Genomic DNA, 19,898 nt, shown 5'->3' with positions numbered 1-19,898 from the left:
TTTTTGTGATCTGTCTCAAAATAATAATCAGTTGTTTAAAATAATTAGTGGAATTATTCCTAATGATCAAAATATATACTAAAAGATCCATTCCAACTGCATGTTTAAATGATAAGCCTAGTATAAAAGAAAATCTGTTTGAATTGACTAATCAATCACAGCGTTAGTTTGGTCATGACAAAAAGTCATCCTAAGCAAACCTTGGCAAATCTCAGTGCCAGAATACATCAGCTGATGGCTGAGCTGATACTCTTTAATACACAAAATTGGAAAATTTCATGTAGTCTGTCTACATTTACTGAACATCTGCAAGTGGTTTTGCAAACCACCCCATCCCAGCTCTCTTCTCTGCATAACATAATCAATGCCATATCTGTTGTTATTGATGTACTGTTTTGTATGGATTGAAGGGGTTTGGGTGGGCAGTGGGGGAAACCTTTTTTCTGTTACAGTGTAGACACACTATTAAGCCTAAGCACTATTAAGGCTTAAATGAAGGAGGGTTTTTGTTGGTGTGCTCTGCTGGCAGGCGACCAGGGGCAGCATAACATAACCCTCCTATTGGGCCTCCAGACAGACCTTTCTCCGAAATGTCATGAAAGGTGTGACAAAGGTGAAGAGTGAGTCAGGACATTCTGCCTGTCTTAATCACCACCAACAAACAAATCACAAGAAAGTGTGAAAAGAAAAAAAGGTATCTTGTGTGTTTAAAAGCCAGTCATACTTGCCTTTAAGCTGTCTGCTTTCTTACTGAGTCATTTTTTAAGTTCAATGGATACATATTGCCAAGAACAATTTATTCATGTGTCCCCTCAAATGATCTTATTTATGAATGGATATTAGTCAAATATATCAAACAGGACCACACAGGACAAAGGGGATGATTTCCCTAAATCAGATTTTTTAAATCTCTCTTTTTCCATTACATATAATCATGAGATCAAATGATTATTTGCTGTAGGGTTTTCAATACTAAAATTATGGCAAGAGCTCACTGTAAATAATAAATATTATAAAATAAAGCATTGTTTTTGTTTATGTACATTTTACATGTTTTGTTATATCATATTATAATAAAATTACTTACTTATTCTCTATCTTTTCTTGTTTTACGTAATCATTCTATTCATTCTATTCTTCAGGTACCGTCAACCAAGTTAAATCACGATGGAGCACGTAACGTAAATATAAACACAGGTGGCTGTACCATGTGTCTCAGGCAGGGGTAATTGTGAAAAGTTTGCGCAAACCCCTCTAAAGGAGAAAAAACGATTAATAATGTTGCCCCTATTGGACTCTTTCGACACATTTATTTTCGATATATACTTAGAAAAGCAAATCGACAGCTTTAGCAATCTTTTTTAACAAATTTGAGTGTATAAAACTGAGGTTGGTCCCCGGATGGCTAAGAAGAGTAGAACAATCCACTAGGCAGACAGAGTGGAAAGCCCAAACACGTAGTGGCAGCAGACAACTATTAAACAACGTCGTCCTGACAGTTTTCAAACTAACAACCCACCTTCACCGGTAAACAATGTGACCAAGTGAGAAGAAGACCTCGGCGAGGACTGTGAGAGACGCATGACAACCAACTTTGGTTGTTGTGAGACGCACCATGACATCTCAGCCGAGGTAGGCAGACACAGCCGACGCTAGCAGCTACTAGCTGAACGCTAGCTTCCCAGTCCGACCCGTCGGAGTAAGTTAATTAGTTGGATAAGGTCAGCCTGCTCGGTGGCAGCGCTCCGAAGGGTTTATCTGAGGCCAGGTTTAGCTTGAAACTTTGTTGAAATGTTAGAGTTAATTGTTATTTTGTTTACAGGTTAAACTAAAAGCCGTGCAGGGTTTTAGCTCTGTAAGCATTTCGAGGAAGAGGTGGAATCAGCTGGAAACTGCAGGGTCGTGTGAGTTTTAGCAGCTGGGTTAACGGGGCTTGTGTGTTTATAGCAGCTGTTTTGTGTTTTCAGACTGCACATTTTACGTTCATGTTTGGAGAAAACGTACCGCTTAATAACTCACGGATTATCAAACCTCAGCCGTCGTTTCTTAAAAACTTGGATTTAGTTGGAAAACAGCTGGAGTCGGAAGTATGTGGGCGTCCAAAGCTCTTAAAAAAACGCCGTGTATATATGTGTGTGTGTGAGTGTGACTATATCTGAATATATCTGCCGCGACCAGTTGTGGGTGAGGGGAGGGAGACGAGATAAAAGACACACTATTAAGGAAGAGCTTAATAATAACTGATGATGGAGTGCAAAATGCAGTGAGAGAATGAAAAGGGGTGAGTCTAGAAGAAATGCTCAGTGAATCATGGTAAGCCCCCAGCAGCCTAGGCCTATTGCAGCAAATCTAAGGGAGGGTCCAGGGTCACCCGATTTGCTCAAACTATAAACTTTATCAAAATGTTAAGTTTTAAACCTAATCTTAAAAGTATTGAGAGACAGGGAGTCTGTCTCCCAAACTCAGAGCTGGTTCCACGGAAGAGGGTCCTGAAAGCTGAAGGATTTGCATCCCATTTTACTTTTAAATATCCTGGGAACTACAAGCAAGTAGTCTATGAAAATGTTTGCTATGCCTTCTAAGGATACTGCCCTAGTGAAGCTTTTATAATGTATGAAAGCACTGGTCCCAGCACAGAACCCTGTGGAACGCCTTTTATATGATTCATTTATATGAACAAACTGTTTGATAGATTTGCTTTGAACCACTGCAGCACAGTACCTTTAATACCTGTGTCATGTTCTTATCTGTATAGTAAAATATTGTGGTCTATGGCAGTGAATGCTGCACTGAGGTCTAGCAGGGCAATCATAGAGAGGAGTCCACTGTTGCCACAAGATGATGAAGTGTAAATCCTGACTGCAACTCTTCAAATAAACCATTCCTCTGCAGATGACCATTTAGCTGGGGTTTTTTCCCCTTTCAATAATTTCTGAAATAAGAGGAATATTGTTGAATAGTCTGTAAATTGGCTGAGACAGCTGGGTTAAGTGAGTATTCAGTATCAGGTTGATGGGTTTTGAAATATATCTGCCCTGCTTGGCAGCTCAAGTTCTCTATATGTCCCAAGTCTCTTTATAGAGGTCATTAATCATTTCAAAACGGCAAGAGAAAGTTGTTCACTAATGTCGCAAGTACTGCCTATTTTGTAGAATAATTGATTTATCTAGAAAATAAAAGCCATGGGTTCATTCTTAAAGACAAAAGTGAAAAGCTAGACTTCTGCAGTGAAGGAATCCTTTGGTTCTGCTGGGGGCACTTCTGTTGGCAACCCCCGTGCCAATAGAAGTGATGTGAATGGCTTTTAAATTCACAAATCTCAAACCACTTATAATGACTTTGACGAAGGAATGATTTTAAAATGGGGAGACCTGTCGGTGACATCTTCCAATTACTTGATTTGTCTCACCAAAATTAAAAAGTGAATATAAAATCAATCTAAGAAATATATAACCATGAGTAGTAATCCTCTTCCCACATTTTTAGACAATACAGTAAGAAATAAGTAATCATTTTTTACCCTTTATTTATTTACCCTTTTTTTTTTCCAACCCCTCAGTTGTAAAAGGCTGATAAGGTATTGTTAACACACTGCTGGATGGGAGGGCAGGGGGCGGGGACCCTAAGTTTCTAAATGCAATAGGACCATACAGGAGCTCCAAATTCATACCATAGGTCTATCTACTAAAAATCTCAGGCAAGTTTGAGTCTCGGTGATCTTGACATCTAAACTTGAGGTCAAGATGACTTTTTCTGAGAACCTTGTGAATGCTATAAATCTAGAATTAGGCAAAAGTGCTTCAAAGGCAAAGCAGTGTGGTCAGTCATGGCACTGACTGTCAGCCATTTTCAACAAAGTTTCAAGATGTAATTTTACCTCATACTATCTTTGGAAACTTGAGTATCTTTGCCATAGAGGTGGCTCTGCATTCTCTTAAATTTGAGACAGATTAGAAGTATGTGTAACATTTGACAGGATAACTTGATAAAACTGAGTCGCTTTCTAGGTTGGATTGTTGTCTTTCTATATTTATCTGATTTGAGCCCTCAGATTTTGTGACCGCTGTCTCAAATTGATTTGAATTTGTGTTACCACTGACACTGCAAGATCTTTCATCGAACTGTGTATGTGTGCGTGTGCATGCATGTGTGCGTGTGCATGCATGTGTGCACGCGCGTGTGTGTACTGTAGGTGGAATTTGCGTCCTTTTGCCGTTTCAGTATCGGTACTGCTTTCTTGTGGGTAATTATGCAAGGTTGTTATTTTGCTGTTTTGTCCTGCAGTCACCTAGTTTGTGGTATTTTGTCTTCTGTGACTGGCATTTGTATGCTAGAGCTTTCTCATTCTTCTGTCTCCCAAATTCAAAGGAGTCAGCCAGACTCATAGTTGACATGATCCCACAGAGGGTTATCTGTATTTTATTTATTTATTTATTTTCTGTGACCCCCTCCACCCCCCTTGCTGTCAGTATGCTAAGGGACACGTCAAGTTCAGTCACTGCTAAACAGCCCTGGTCCCTCACATCTCTTATTTTCTGCCAGCTGGCTCCCTAGTTAGGTCTTTGTTGTTGTGGCCTTCGGCATCATTCAGCTGCCTGAGTGTCTACTCCCACAGTCTGACAGACTCCAAAACCCCTGTCTTGGACTGAAGACACTGGACATATAAACCTGGACACCGCAGTGTGGAGGGTGGACAGTGGTGCTGTCCTTGCTCCTGTCGCCTCATAACGAGGAGGTTTAGGGTTCAAACCTGCTTGCTGGCTGCAGTCTTTCTGTGTGGAGTCTGCATTCCCCCACCATGTTAGTTGAACTTGTGATTCTAAATCAGCTATAGGCTTGGAATATGCCAATTTATCTCTTCTGTGTTAGCACTGTGACCTGTCTCAGGTGTAACCCACCTGTCACCTTTTGACTGATGGAATATTCTAACTACATTCTCAAATCTAAGCTGGATTAGCAGAAAAGAAAGTGTATAAAAAGACAGTTAATAGAATCTTTTTAATGGTAATTTTTATTGTAGATGTGCTATCAATAAAAATTAAATTCAAGTCTGTGGAAAACAGGCTCTGTTGTCTTTGATTATTCGGTATTTAACATTTCTGTATGCCTTTTACTTTCTATAAGATACTTGGGTTGTTTCACTTGTGCATCATTGTTATCACCATATACAATCTTCAGAACAAAAGCTTTCATGACTGTTTTGAAAGACTAGCCTGTAATTTTAATATAATCAGCTGTATTGTTTACCCCTTACTGTTTCTGAGGAAGAGCCTGTTACTGGTTTGAGCTTTCAGAGGTGTTTGGCCTTATGCATTTGGCTTAGTCCCAAATTTTTGCTGCTCCACTTGTTGCCATGGAGGCATTCCACTGGGGCCGCTCTCAGCGAGGACGATAACACTGTTTTGGGAAGAAAACAGAAATTTCAAAAGGTACATTAAATGCTTAGTTTGCGTGAGTATATCCAAAGTATGTAGCATGTATTGATTTTCCTCGGAAATGCTTCCATTACACTGTTTTTCTACAGTATAATTTATTATTGTAAACAAGCTTTCTGCCAGTGACAGAATATCCAGACTATTAGTTATAATCATCTATTTTATGTCTGAAGAGCTGCATGTTATCTTTGGGGACTAGAAAGAACAGATGTGAATGTTTTTGGTGAATCCTCAGGGCACCTGTGAGTCTAATTACAAATGTCTGTTGATATGACGGATGGCACCTTCTCCCATTAGACCTTGTTGCTCTGCCTCTGGGGTAAATAAGAGTATGATATGATGCCCTAAAATTGCAGTCACTAAATTTTAGGATCTCTTAAGCCAAACCCAGTTTCAGCAATAATGTCAGAAAACAAATAAGGGCTGCATTACAGTCTTAAACCATTTAGTTAACCATGTCTCCATAGTTTGATGGTAAGCTTTCCATTTTATTGTCAATCTCTGTGTCTGGCTATTTTGTTAAGCTAGTATACTTGTAAAAGCAGTTCAGTTAACATCTGTCTTTCTTTGTAATCCTCTGCAGTGCACACGATGGAGAGAGGCACCTCCTTCGCCTCCGAGCATGGCAACAGAGGGTCCAAGAAGCCAGCCAAACCCAAGAACCTAAGCCTGAGAATGTACCCCTTTTTGGGGAGCCATACAAGGTAAAGCATGCACCTGCAAGTTTTAATTCTTGTGGTTATGTATAGCAAGGTTTTCTTTTTTCTTTTTTTTTCTTTTTTCTTTTTTTTTTTTTTTTATGTTAATGACTGCAACAGAGTGACATTGTGACAGTATGTGCAGAACAGGTTTAGGCAGTTTTTACATCGTGAATACAATATCTGGTGTATTTGATACGCATTTAAAGAGTCCTGCCAGATATTCCTTCTTTAGTCTTTGCATCCCAGTCTTTACCACTCTGTGGTCTCCTGGAAAGTGAACATTACTGATCATGCTAACTCACTATAAAGAGGATTTAAAAGAGTTTTTTCCATTGCCTTATTTTTAATTGATGGCTAATTGTAGCAACTTTTAGAAAACTATTGAATAAGAATAAAGTTTTGTTTTGTTTTTTTGGTTGTTGTTTTTTTTTTCCGAATGTGAAAAGAGAAGGACTGTATGTAGCCTGATAAAAGCCAAGGCCTTGTGGTCAGCTTTTTATTTATTTATTTTCATTCAAAATACTCCCTCTCCTGTGTGGCTGAAGACTTTTTTTTTTTTTTTTGAATATCTATTTGTTAATTTCCCTTTATTGGTTTGTATGTATTTGGGTGTGAGCACCTATGCAGCTTTTCTTAGTCCATTTTAGAGGATATCATATGCCAGGACTTTGGTGCCTGAGGGGTTTTGTGTTTGCTAGAACACAAAACCCCTCACTCTTTCACACTCAGCTGTGTATGGATTATGTTTGTGAACTAGACGCAACCAGACAGACTTTGAGTTTGGGGCAGTTATGTTTGGAAAAATGCTTTATAGGCTGAATATAGGCCTTCTATTAACATGTTGATCCTTTTTGTAGACAAACAAAGGAGATGAACTTTCCAATAGAATCCAGAGGATGCTGGGCAATTATGAAGATGTGGATACTCCCTCACCACTTTCCATTGAGATGATACCCACTCCCGCTTATGCAAACCTCTCACAGTCGGATCAGGGTCAGTTAAACACAGATAAATCAACCAAACCTCCAATTCAGAACCAGGTCCTTTCCATGTCCACACAAAGCCAGAAGGAGCCTTCTAGTAACTCCTTGCACCCCATGAGAGGAGTTACTACCACTTCCCCGACTCACCATGGACATTCATCCACTTTCTCAAAGCCACCTTTAAACCACAGTCAGGGCAGTCAGCTTAACCACTCAGCACATCATCAACAACAACAAAAGAAGAACGAAGTCTTCTCAGACCTCAGGGACCGTGCCAGTCTTTACCACGAAATGTCTGATCAGTCTGACGATGTTAAGCCGCTACCCTTCCTACATTCCAGTGACCATAATCACATGGACACGGACACTGTTGATGAATATCAAGGGTCCACAGACCATGCCTCTGAGTCTTCCAGCAATGTAGATGTTTCCATATTGAAAATTAAACAATCCCCTAAGGATGTATCACTGCCTGAAGCTAACAAAACTAACGCACTACCCTCCCAGACGTTTCCTCTCCTGTTGTCATCTAAGCAGCCCAGTGTGGTCATGACCCAGAAGCCAACAGCATACGTGCGGCCCATGGATGGGCAGGACCAGTTGGTCACAGAGTCACCTGAGCTAAAGCCTTCACCAGAACCATATGCACCACTGCCAGAGTTGATAGGCAAGTCTGACCTGGGTAAAACAAAGAAAGCGCCACAATTTTTGGAGGTGAGTTAATTGTCTTAGATATTACAGCTTAGCAACTGTGAAATGTGCAGGGTTTTTTTTGAGTAAAATAACAATGACAAAGTACTTTAATTTATTTGAAAAAACACAAATGGAATGCATTTATAGCACTTTATCCAATTTTGCCTCCTATACTCTTGTTACTAACTGCTAGCAGTGGGCTACCATGTTGCTAGCCCAACTGTCAAAACTTTGTTGGGGTTAAGGGTTAACAACACTCTCTCTTCCAGAACAACAATGCCTAAACAAGTTGATGATGGTGCTATGATAAATGCACTTTTCGGGATGCATTATAAATAATAAATAGGTTTGAGTGTATCGAGCCAGGAGAAGGTTAACTTGGCATAGATGCCACACAGCCAGTAAAAGTTAAGCTTTTTTTTTTTTTTGCCTTATCACTTGTACCTGTGTAAAGCAAACAAGATGAAACCTACCAGTTAGCGATAGAAAGAACAAGGTTATTTGTTTTTCACTCTCAATGCCAAGCTAAGATTTCTAGTTCATTCATTCATCATCAAGTGGTAATGTTGCCAGAAAACAAATGTCAAAGTATTAATTTAAAAGAAAAGTCAGAAATGGTAGTAAAAGATGAAAGAAAAAAAAAAAGTCTTACCATTTCAAGGTTAGCTACTGCCACTTAAAGCTATTCATTCTGTCAAGCTTGTGATATTAAGCCCACAACAGTCCAGAGCTGGAGGGAATTTGGTTTTGTTAATAATGTGCATTATTACAAATACAGTTGTATTACTGGCAAATTATCTTTAATGTCTCCACAATTTGCGGTGATTCTACTTGATTGTTCACTACGTTGAAAACATCTTGTTCGTTTTTTTGTTTTTTGAGAATTTGGCAGAACTCCAGCTGAACTCTATTCATCTGTTCTCTATCACACGCACAAACATACACCCAACCCTTGCACCTGCACTGCTCCGCACCTCCCCCTTACCCTCCTGCAGCAGCAAATCTGTGTGAATAAGCTGCTGTATTTGCTGCTGGGACAAATCCAGTGCAAGATAACTTCGCAGTGACTCACTTGGATTTCTTACTAACGCCTCATCTGTATACGGCTATAGATGTCTTATGAACTGTTCTGTTGTTAGAAACACAATGTAATCACTGTTTCATTTTACAATCGGATGAGTTCTACATTATTTATCACAAGAGTATGGAAACTCCTGAAAACGATGCGTCTTGAAAGTTTACTGTGTAAATATTACATAATGTCTTTTGAGCACGTGCTCATGTCTTTCTCAGGTGGACAGTATGATGTTGCAAGCAGTCTGTGTTTTGTGACCTGTGATAAATTCACCCCTAGGCTCAGCAGAACAATAAATGAGCTTTGTCACCAACTTGCATAACTGCTCTGGGGCCCATTCAGTCTGACCTTATCTCAAACACTATCCATTCAGAAGGAAAAACTGGGAGAGACTCCTGAAAACAAACAGAAATGTACCATGTGGACTTATGTGTTTGTAGTATTTATCTAATGTAGCCTGATATAGAGTATTGACAGTTGTTGCTTATTTTAAATGTTTAATCAGAAACACACACCTCAACCTACTGTTTAGTCAAATGTCATACATACAAAATACGATTTTCCACCCTCTTATGCAGAAGTCTTTCTGTATCTAGCACAGAGATGAAATTCTTTTTTTTCTTATTATCTTATAACAATATTAATTACTATTACTTTTGAAAACTATACAATTTTCAGTGCTGATGAGGGACAGCTATTGCATTATCGCTGTCTCTTGGCTATAAATTTTGGAGTTAATGATGTGAGATGTTGAAGACAGATTTGCTGATCTTTATTTTGTTTAAAGATCTTTGGGTACTTTCAGAAATGAATACGTTTTGTTTTTCTCCGTAGACAAAGACAGATGAAGCTCAATGTGTGGAGGACATCTTAAGGGTAAAAATACCTGCTTGCATTCTTATTTTCAATTCAAAGGCAAAGGATGAAATTAACAAATGTGTTGGGACTCCAGTGAGAGTGTATGCAGCATGCATTACACTACAATAAATATCCCTTTGTTTTTTCTCTCTATAGGAAATGGCTCATGCTTGGCCACCTCTCCTAAAAACTATATGCACACCAAGCACAGATGAGCCCCCCAAGTCCCCTTTCCTAGCCAAGGTAAAAAATCTGATTTTATGTTTCACGTGTCTATATAAGTGCAGGGGTCTTGGTAGCCTCATTATTTCCTTCTGTCAAACTTGAAATTATTGAGCAGAGGTCAGTCACTGTAGGAGACAGAATAAATCTTAATTCTTCTAAGGTGCTATAAAGTATTTTGTATCTTATAGTCTTCAATGAAGTCCAGATTGGCCAAGTTATTTTCTTTTAAACTATAGTCGTGCAAAAGCTCCCTCAAATTTTGACAAATTCACATCAAGTACTGTGGTGTGACTGAGTCACACGCTGGCAATAAGTCCATGCAGCTGTGCAGTGGCCTTAGACATTAGGAGATAATTTACACATCACTTTTATGCTTCCCCAAGGATGGATATTTTTGTCTTTCACTAGTGTCAGCCATAGGTCAACTTCTCAGTTACACAAGTCAAGTTAGATTACATCTGTGATTAAATTAGCTTTGCTTTTGTGTTTCTCAGAATAATCTTTTCATGACCGCTAAAATCAGCACAAGAAAGCTTTAAAAGCTGTAACATAGGTCTTGTTGCTAAAGCGTTTATCAGTTGAGCCTAAACGTGGGCATAAATGTGCAGATATAGATCAAGTACAAGTATGACCTTGATTAACACTAGCATGTTTCTTTATCTGTCTTTACAGGAAGCAAAGCATGCCTCTTCATGTCCAGGACAGAGTGAGTGAAGCGAAGAAGTATTCAGTCATAGATCAAGCAACCTTAGTTAGAAATGCTGTATTCTATACTATCTTGAAAAATCGGCAGTGAATGCAAAGCAGGTGCTAGTCTGTTATGTTTGTGGTTGATGGTGGTAGCAGGCGACTCTGTCATGTGATCTATTAAACAGGCTCTGTTCTGTGGCCACAGATCTGAGAAACCACCCACAGTTTTATTTCATCTTATCTAAATGAGAGAAGTAGTGAATGGTGTTTTACTTCTTAGTTTCCACTTAGTATTGTTTTCACTATGATGCCTTTCATTTAAGCAACAGCTCTGACCTATCAAGGCATGGATGGAGGACCTGTGAGGGTCTACTATTGTGTCTGGCACTTGAACATTGGCATCAAGTCCCTTGGGGTCCGGTGGTTTGAGGTTGCTCAGTTAGAGTGGGATCTGGAGAGCTTGATGACTGCATCATTGCCTTGCACCCTTTGTAATGTTCCTAAAGCGGTTTCTGAGCTGTTTTACAGTGTAGTCTGGCATATGGTAATGCAGGAGTAGGCTCCTGCCTGGAGAGTGCCATGCGCATGTACACCCTGCTTTGGGTAGTTTGTAGATGTCAGTGTATAAATGCTTAAATGGTAGGAATCCCAGGACAACAGGGCATGATCAGTATCATTTATGTAACATTTCTGGATATCAGTGGATTTTTCCGTCAACTTTTTTACATGAAATGAATTAAGTACAACTCTGGTGCTCTCTCAAAGATGGAAAAATGTTCTATAGGGAAAGTGAGTGGAGGCAGTGTATTAAGTCTTCCTTTAGCTAGACATATTGGTTAAATGTCACCAACTTTCAGGTCCTACTGGCAAAGGCGGATGTGCAGTTACTCAGTAACTCCCAGTGACTCCCAGCTGTTGAAGTACCTGCCATCAAATATGGGGGGGGGGGGGGGTGCCGTGTTTTACCAACACAAGTTAAAAGTACACACATCCCAACGATCCATATAGTGCATGAATTCCATGATATGAGACATAACCTTTAAAATCCAAACTCTGCCAGTAGATTTCAGTGCAAAGGCTTAAAACCACTTTAAACTTCTGTTGTTTATTTTGTTGTACTAATTCTTGTTTACTTTTTCCAGGAAACCATGACTCCTCACCTCCTGAGTCATCTCATCCCAGCCAACAGATGTCCTCATCGTAAGTGCCGTGGCAGTTAGCTGAAATGTAAATTGCCAGCCAAAGAACCATGCTAAACTCAAAAGGAAATCACTGGTTTTCTCCTATTTATTGAATTATTTTTCTAAACAGACTTCACTTGCATCACTCCATATTTAAGTAGTCCTATTTAATTTAAATATTATTATTATTATTACTATTACTACTACTACAAAGGGGAAAAAGCAGCAAACAAAAATTGTTAATTGCTGAAGTGGTTTATTATCAAAAAAGTAGCAGATTAATTTAAACAACTAATGATTTAATTCAGTCTTTGTGGCTTTAAATTTATTTTAAAACGGTGCACTTATCGAATTGTTTATCTCATCAATTATTTTTCTGGTACATATTTGCCGAATGTATTAACTAGCGAAAAACTGAATATTGATCCGGTGTTTGTGTGTTTTTGATGAAGTTCATTTGAAGGGGCACATTCCAGCGGGGTAGAGTCTATGAGCTCCAGTGAATCGGAGAGTAGCTCGGGATCAGATTCGGAGAGTGAAAACTCTACTGTGGAGCCACCTCAGCCCCCAGCTGGCACCTCAATTAAAACTGCGGTAACCGTTCACTTTTATATGTACATGTACAGAATCTTTATGTTCGTCCTTTTCTGAAATCAACTTGTGTTTGCAGGCTGACGCCCCAGCAGTGAGCCATGAGGACTGGCAGTTGGGAAACTGGATCAGGTCCAGCCAACCAAATTCTGGCAGTGAAAGTCAAAGCGCGGTACTTGTTCCTGAGAACACATCTCATAAAGAACAACAGTTCACTCAAGACTTCAAACACTCCAGCGTTCAAGTGGTTGACTCTACTGGGGAGTCTCAGCCTCAGCTTTCTTCTCACCACACAGACAGCACCGCAGTTTCTCAGCAAAGCAGTGAAAGCTCTCAGGACAACTGTTGTCTGCAAAGTCGCCAAAAATCTCTCTCTGCTAATGTGAACAGCTCAAAGAAATTCTCAAAATCGGTGAAAGGAGGTTGTCCAGACCGCACTGATGCAGCAACCCCTGTGAAATGTGAGGAAGCGGTAACAGCTCAAACAAAATACCCGTGTTTCACAGATAGACCCAAGGTAAAGACGAAAGTAGGACACTGCAAAAAAAGTAAGGAAGGCAGTAATGGTAAAAGAGACATTAAAAGGACTAAACTCAGTTCACAGCATTTTCCTAACTCCTGCCCCGCCCAAAGCCCTGTTCAGCCTGCCCCACCAGTCAGCATCAGTTGTAGCAAATCCAACACAGAGACCATCTCCCAGACGGGCACCAAGATGCCTCACAAAACGACCCACAAGCACTTAAAGAAGCCTGGGCGTATTGCCAAGGCTTCTCTGGACCTCGAGAGGACTCCCAGATCCCTAATGGTGAAGATAGAGCTAAGTCTGCTCTCAAGAGTGCCCCAGACCTCTGGCATTCACCAAGGAATTCCCAGCACTGCAAAACAATCTGCACCGGTCACGGATCCAGATAAAGTAGGCGGTGGTACTTCTGCAACACACAGCCACACTAAAACCAGCAGGAAGAGTAAACCACAAAATGTGAGAAGCACGAGGTTTGGTGCTCTTCTAGTAAACATACATGTGCACGGAAAGTTTTTATTTTATTGCCTGGTTTGTCCTCTTCTCTAGGCTGAGGTAGACAACAAAGGTCTTCCCAGGAAGAAACAGAAGCTGGAAAACAAGAACGCTTCATTGACAAAAGTTTCTGTGAAACTGAAGTAGGTCCCCTAAATTGGTCAGATCTTTATCATTTAACCATCTTACACTGTACCTTGAACCGTCCTCAATGATCTTGTCACCTGTAGGTGTTCAAGCAGTCTAGCAGAGGCCCAGCAGCGGAAGAAGGCCAAGAAAGATTGTCAGCACCCTGAACCATCTGAAGATGCTGCTAAAAAGTCAAAGCTTCACAAGAGCCAGGTGAAAACACAAGAATCGAGTAAGAAAACAGAAAAGAAAAAGGTGTCTCATAAACACAAGAAGAGCAATGGAAAATCCACAGAGCACCCAAAGTCTGAAACGGTAATTATCCTTCTTTTCCTTTAACCAGTAATTTGATTAAGTGATTTCTAATTTAATCAGAAAACTTGGCTCTTAATAAGCAGAATTCAAATTTTAACCAAGATGTGCCCTGCAATCCTAGAATAAGTCCCCAAAGGTCAGCTTTGCTGTAACATCATCATCACAGCCCCTCAGCGAAGCTGTGGCTAACAGATCCTTGCTCAAATTTGAAGAGAAGTAAGATTCATTGCTTGTAATGTCAGCTAATATCCTGCTTATGCATTTTTGGTGCTCCTCTCACACTAGTACATTATCTCACAGACAACATCCAGTGAAACATTACATAAAAGAGGCCAAAAGACTAAAGCATAAAGCAGATGCAGAGGTAGGTTTTCTTTAACTTGATTTTATAAAGTTTTATCCAGTTCAGAGTCATACAACTAACTAATGACCAATATGTACATGTTTCTCTCTCCGTAGTCGGATAAGCTCAGTAAAGCTTTCAACTACCTTGATGCTGCCATGTTCTTTGTTGAGAGTGGCATTGCCATGGAAAAAGATCCACAGACGTTGTTGTCTTCCTACACAATGTTTGCAGAGACTGTGGAACTCCTCAAGTACGAAACTGCATGTATCAGAGCTTGTTTGCACTATTATAACTTTTGTTGTTGTAATGGCAAAGCTACAGAGTAAAAGTGCTCCAGGTTTTGGATACATTTAACAGTTCTGATAAGTTTATTCTGAAATGTTAACATTTTAAATGGAGCCTGTCTGATATAGGAATTTTATCTGATATAGGGTTTGAACAAAGCTGCAACACACGGTCCTGTTGTGGGCAAACTATGTAACAATGTAACAGTGTAACTCTTTTTAAAAATTAGATTTATCCACTGTTATAATCAGCTACATAAAACATAGATAAATGACTGATATCAGCCAGTAATGTGAGATCACAAGTAAGTTGGACTCTAAATACTTTCAAAGTAAATAATTTTTAATGTGATGCAGAAGCGGTCTATCATAGTGTGATATAAAATTGTAATGTTCCAATGAGAGCCTTATAGAAAAACAAAAGCATCTTATAACGCTGTTTTAGTTAGCACAGTAAAAATTGCCTGTAATAAGCCTGACACCAGGATAGATTCATGAGTGAATTAATAGTGGAAGCAGACGCATGCCTGTAAATCATGTTGCCAAGTACAGAGCAGAGAAAATGTGCCTTTTAACTTTCAAGACACTCAAGCAAGTAATTTATATTTCTCTAGAAGAAGACAAACATTTGTCACAGTGTATCTATGGTATTTGTATTTTGGTTCTGAGTTTGATCCATGACTTGATCTGATTTTCTAATTTCACAGGTTTGTGCTGAAACTTAAAAACTCAGTGGACCTTTCTGCTCCACCCCCAGAGAAAGACTTTCTAGTTTTATGGTAAGGTTTGAATCATGATTAATGTGCTGTTTTCTCCATTTATTACAATGTCTGAGACCCTATTAACCTGTGAAGGTTTGTCTTGATGCCTCCTCATGTAACGTTAGTTCAGGAAGTTAGGCTGTATCACTGGAAACTGACTGATATGTAGCAGCATAAAGTTCTTATTAAACAATTCCTCACATGTCTAAATATGTTGTCAAAGAAAGCGTAAGCAAATAGAAATAAGAAATTAGGAGTTGTAGAATAGATGGATGATAATATTCACTATTATTCTGTTGTTTGTTTGTAGTCATGTGACCTATAAGTAACAGTCATGTGTGTCCTGTAGTTTGAAGTGCCAGTCTCTCCTGCAAATGGCCATGTTTCGACACAAACACAAAGCTGCACTAAAGTATTCAAAGACCCTCACTGAACACTTCAGTGTAAGTATTTAAAGGAGATGGCTTGTAATGGCAGATTGCCTTATTACTTGTAGAAAATGGCATTGATGTATGAGCACAGGAGCTGGTCAATATTTGTTTTGCTGATTAAATTTCTCTTACAGAGCTCTGCTCAGGCAACACACAATCCTCAAACATCTAGGCAAGTCATTTTCTTTCTATATTACAGTAACGAGTACATTGCTCTCAACTGTGTAAAGACATTCTGTATTTTTTTTTTTTTTAACAATTCTCCTTTAGAGTGGGAGACAACCTGTCCACCTGCCTGCCATCTCCAGCCACCACCTCAGGTCCTAGCTCTAACCACAGTGCCAGTGGGTTGGTTGTGGGCAGTACTGTGGCAGTTCCTCAAGCCATTGAACAAATGACTTTCACCTATGTCAACATCACATCATTGTTTTTGAGTGCTCATGACATCTGGGAGCAGGCAGAAGAGTTGGCACGTAAAGGCAGCGGTAAGAACAAAGGAAAAGAGACCAAAGGTTAAAGAAGGTTAAAACGACCTGGAAAGCTTAGTGAATGTTTGTAGTGTGGAGGGACTTAAAGACATTGGTTGTGCTTTTCTAACCACACAGGACACTTTAATTATTGTGCTTTAATAATGATGCAAATAGTCACTTGTCGGATGTTCATAAGCAATTAATCTGTTGATTTTATAAACTCCACTAGGTTTACAAGAAACATTTTATCAATCATAATGCGCCATCACCAAAGGCAAAGGATGCAAAGTTGGTCAGCCAGTAAAATTTAGTTGTGTGCAGCTGCAGTGAGAAGGGTTTTCCCCTCATAGCTGGCATCTGCTTGACAAGGATTTAGGACATAACAAAAAATTGTATTTTTTATTTGCAGTTTATGCATAGGAAATTGTGTGCGAAACTAAGGTAATATTGAGAGAAACTGCAAAGTAAAGATGACAAACTAAGGAAATATTGAAAGATCCAGTTGTTTTGCTTGCCCTGTTGCTTTGCTGTTCCTGTGGGCAGCTGACATTCTCAGTATGCATCACTGACTAACTTGTACCGTGCTACATCACATTTATTTTAAAAAAAAACAAACAAACAAACAAAAAAACGAATTAACAAATTAAAATTGTTTGACTGATTTGTTTTTGGCAGCACGGTGGTTAGCACTGTTGCCGCACAGCAAGAAGGTCCTGAGTTCAATTCCACCATCAGGCCGGGGTCTTTCTGTGTGGAGTTTGCATGTTCTCCCCGTGTTTGCGTGGGTTCCCTCCGGGTACTCCGGCTTCCTCCCACCGTCCAAAGACATGCAGCTTGTGGGGATAGGTTAATTGGATAATCCAAATTGCCACTAGGTGCGAATGTTGGTGCGACTGGTTGTCTGTCCCTGTGTGTTGGCCCTGCGACAGACTGGCGACCTGTCCAGGGTGTACCCCGCCTCTTGCCCTATGACAGCTGGGATAGGCTCCAGCGCCCCCCCGCGACCCTGAAAAGGATGAGCGGAAGCGAATGGATGGATGGACTTGTTTTTGTTTGTGGAGCTTTACCGTGCTTTTGTTTCCATGTGTTTCAGGTATGTTGGCAGAGCTGGACACTGTTATGGGGCCCTTAAACCTGTCTTCAGATATGACCTCCATGGTCCGCTACACAAGACAAGGTGTTTACTGGCTGAGGCTGGACAGCCAAAAGGTATGACACCGAAGGCCTGTGAACCTTCAAGCTGCCTCTCACTGACTTAAAATCACGTTGGTATGTTTACCCTGATCACAACCTCAGCTTACCCTCAGGCTTGTGCCATTTTTGGCATGGACATTGACTAATCTCGTCAACAGTATCGATGCGGATGCATGCTCTAAAGGCTAGATTTTGGATTCCCCATCAAGAAGACGACACACACTGATGCTCTTGTTCTTCCTGTCGCCTTGTTTTCCTGACACTTTAAAAAACATGGACGTATGCTGAAAACCACACCTTCAGATGATGTCAGAAAATACTTACAAATCGGGGCTTAGTGGCATTTGAATGGAAGCACATCGGATATTTTTGAAAATGGACTTTGGTCCTACTTGGCTGATAAACACAGTTGTGGTGGAAGTACTCACAAAGGTGTTACTTTTTTATGCTGATTATGCCAACTTTTGTTATTGATGTCAGGAAACGCAGCACTTAAATGATATTTAGTCTCAACTTTTCCTGGTTGATTTTATTTCATATCTGTTTCATTCTGAAAGTTAAACTTAGGCTTTTGTATTTTGATTTTTTTTTTCTGCTAAAGACCATGAAGTGTGTTGCAGAAGTGCCAGATGGTTACATTAAATTGGCATTTAATTTATTCATTTTAAATCCTCCATATTGGAATCTGTTTTCTGTTGTTTCAAATTGGCTTTGTCAGATTGACAACACAGTGCAGGTGCAATAAGAAGGCTAAATGATGAGCACATGCATTAATCACAATCAGATGAATGAAGGTATGTTGGGGTACAACTAACATATGAACAAAGCTGAGAGGCAGAGTTGGAAAAACCTTTATTTCAGAGGGGCTGTATCTGCACAGGCATTTTCAGAAGCCATTGTGTATCAGGTGCAAGTGTAGTCTTGTTGATTTCAAGCTATAAACATTTCATTTTGTGTCTTACCTTTCTGCTCCTGTGAGGAATGCTGTTTTTGTGTGAATGATGATTGGGAAGTACCTGACTCACTGGTGAATCGTGTTTAATGGTTTTTGGAATAATGGTGAAGTTGTGGTATGAGGTGATCTGGCTGCAGGACCGTTTAATTGTAGTGCCTAATTTGTTAGACCAAAGCAGACTTCATTTTATTCCTGTCATCAAGTCAAAGAAGATTGCACTTTTGGCCTCCTCCTCGTGGAAACTATAGCGTTCAAGTGTCAAATAAAAGCAACGCACACGTTGAGTTTCTGGTCCCTGTGATCATTCCTGCTGTCCATGCTGGCTGTGAAAAGGTACACAATTCACAGTGCTCTTCTTGTGTAACCAAATTCTTGCTTGTGACTCTACAGACGTACTGTAGTTGCACATGGTTGGCACAGACAACCAGGTATGAAAATATCTTGCAACCTGATCTCATCTCAATTTGTGCAGTTATGAGGTGCAGCTGGCCAAACATGGTACATCCTCAGGACAAAGGAAGCACAGTGCTACTGTTATACCACTGCTAATGCCTAAAGCTTTTGTTGAGCTTGCTTAAAAGAACAGGAAGGTAGAGTCAGGTGACCTGGCTGAAATCTGTCATTACAAGCCAATACGGTCAGATTCAGTGGACACGTCACTGCTTTTAACTTGTATTTTTCCTTATATGCGCTTGATGCAGATCAAATGTAAACACAGGTCACTGGATCTGCTTCCAGAGATGCAGCTGAACAGAAAAAGGGAATTTTGAATAAAAAGATCAGATTGAGTTTGGCTTGCAAAAGCATTTTTATGCAAAATGAGGACTGTGGATTTTGTCCCCTAACACTTTCATTTTTATTGCTTCATGAACAGAAAGAAACATTTCAATATCCAGTGATCATTTCCATGCATGCAAAATGTGAACCTGGCCTTTAACCAAAGGCGTGTCTTCAAGTCCTTGTGTAAACAAAAGAAAAAGGTCTTTCTTTGGCTGTGATGGTGGATGTAGTGGTTCACTTTGAGCCTGTTTGTCAGTCTGTGTTGCCTTTAAACTAGATTGTTGTAGTCATTAACAAAGGTGATGCTATTTAATGTTTCCTTCAGTTTTTGCACCAGTAAGCTTGATCTGTGTTCCCACACTTTGGTTGGCAAACTTTAACTTAATCAGTGGGAAACTATGGCTTACTAATGAGAGTTTTGAGTATTTTGTACTTAATTTCAGAGCATTATTGTGCAGAAGGGCTGTTTCCAAGACCAACGTGACTGTGTTAGTCGTTATTGTTTACTCCAAGTTTGGCTCTCAGCAATACAGTTTGGGTTGGTAACATTGGTTACACAAGTTTTATTTGGGGGGGGTTTCCTACACAGGGAGGGGGATACAGAAATGATCAGTGAGTAATTATTGAAGCAGAAAAAGAAACTTTGGTTTAGACTAGTGCCATATGTGCCACTGGGTTTTGGAAGTTTCACTTTTTAAATTGGTCGTTTCGGTGTAGTTACAAGATTTAAATAAGGGCTGAAAAACGATCAAAGTATTCTGAATTTTATTTTCTCATAAATAAAAT

General features: G+C 39.8%; 1 protein-coding gene across 1 annotated transcript; it reads left to right on the top strand.

The window, feature by feature from the left end:
- The first annotated feature begins 1,403 nt into the window (after window positions 1-1,403).
- aff1 (AF4/FMR2 family, member 1) lies at window positions 1,404-19,679 on the top strand. The gene is made up of 19 exons (XM_085359881.1): window positions 1,404-1,632; window positions 6,019-6,139; window positions 6,994-7,833; window positions 9,722-9,763; window positions 9,902-9,988; window positions 10,643-10,676; window positions 11,803-11,860; window positions 12,294-12,435; window positions 12,512-13,411; window positions 13,502-13,590; window positions 13,678-13,891; window positions 14,013-14,107; window positions 14,192-14,255; window positions 14,351-14,487; window positions 15,229-15,300; window positions 15,632-15,725; window positions 15,848-15,885; window positions 15,984-16,198; window positions 17,277-19,679. Exons 1-19 carry the CDS (start codon window positions 1,616-1,618, stop codon window positions 17,396-17,398), a joined length of 3,381 nt encoding a protein of 1,126 aa, XP_085216007.1. The 5' UTR covers window positions 1,404-1,615; the 3' UTR covers window positions 17,399-19,679.
- The last annotated feature ends 219 nt before the right edge of the window (window positions 19,680-19,898 follow it).

Source organism: Diplotaxodon limnothrissa, linkage group LG7 (assembly GCF_057381915.1).
Source record: "Diplotaxodon limnothrissa isolate DT_005_m linkage group LG7, D_limnothrissa_male_GT1.1, whole genome shotgun sequence".
Classification (NCBI taxonomy): domain Eukaryota; kingdom Metazoa; phylum Chordata; class Actinopteri; order Cichliformes; family Cichlidae; genus Diplotaxodon; species Diplotaxodon limnothrissa.
Note: the sequence above shows the minus strand (reverse complement) of the source record. Positions and strands in the feature narration are given on the sequence as shown.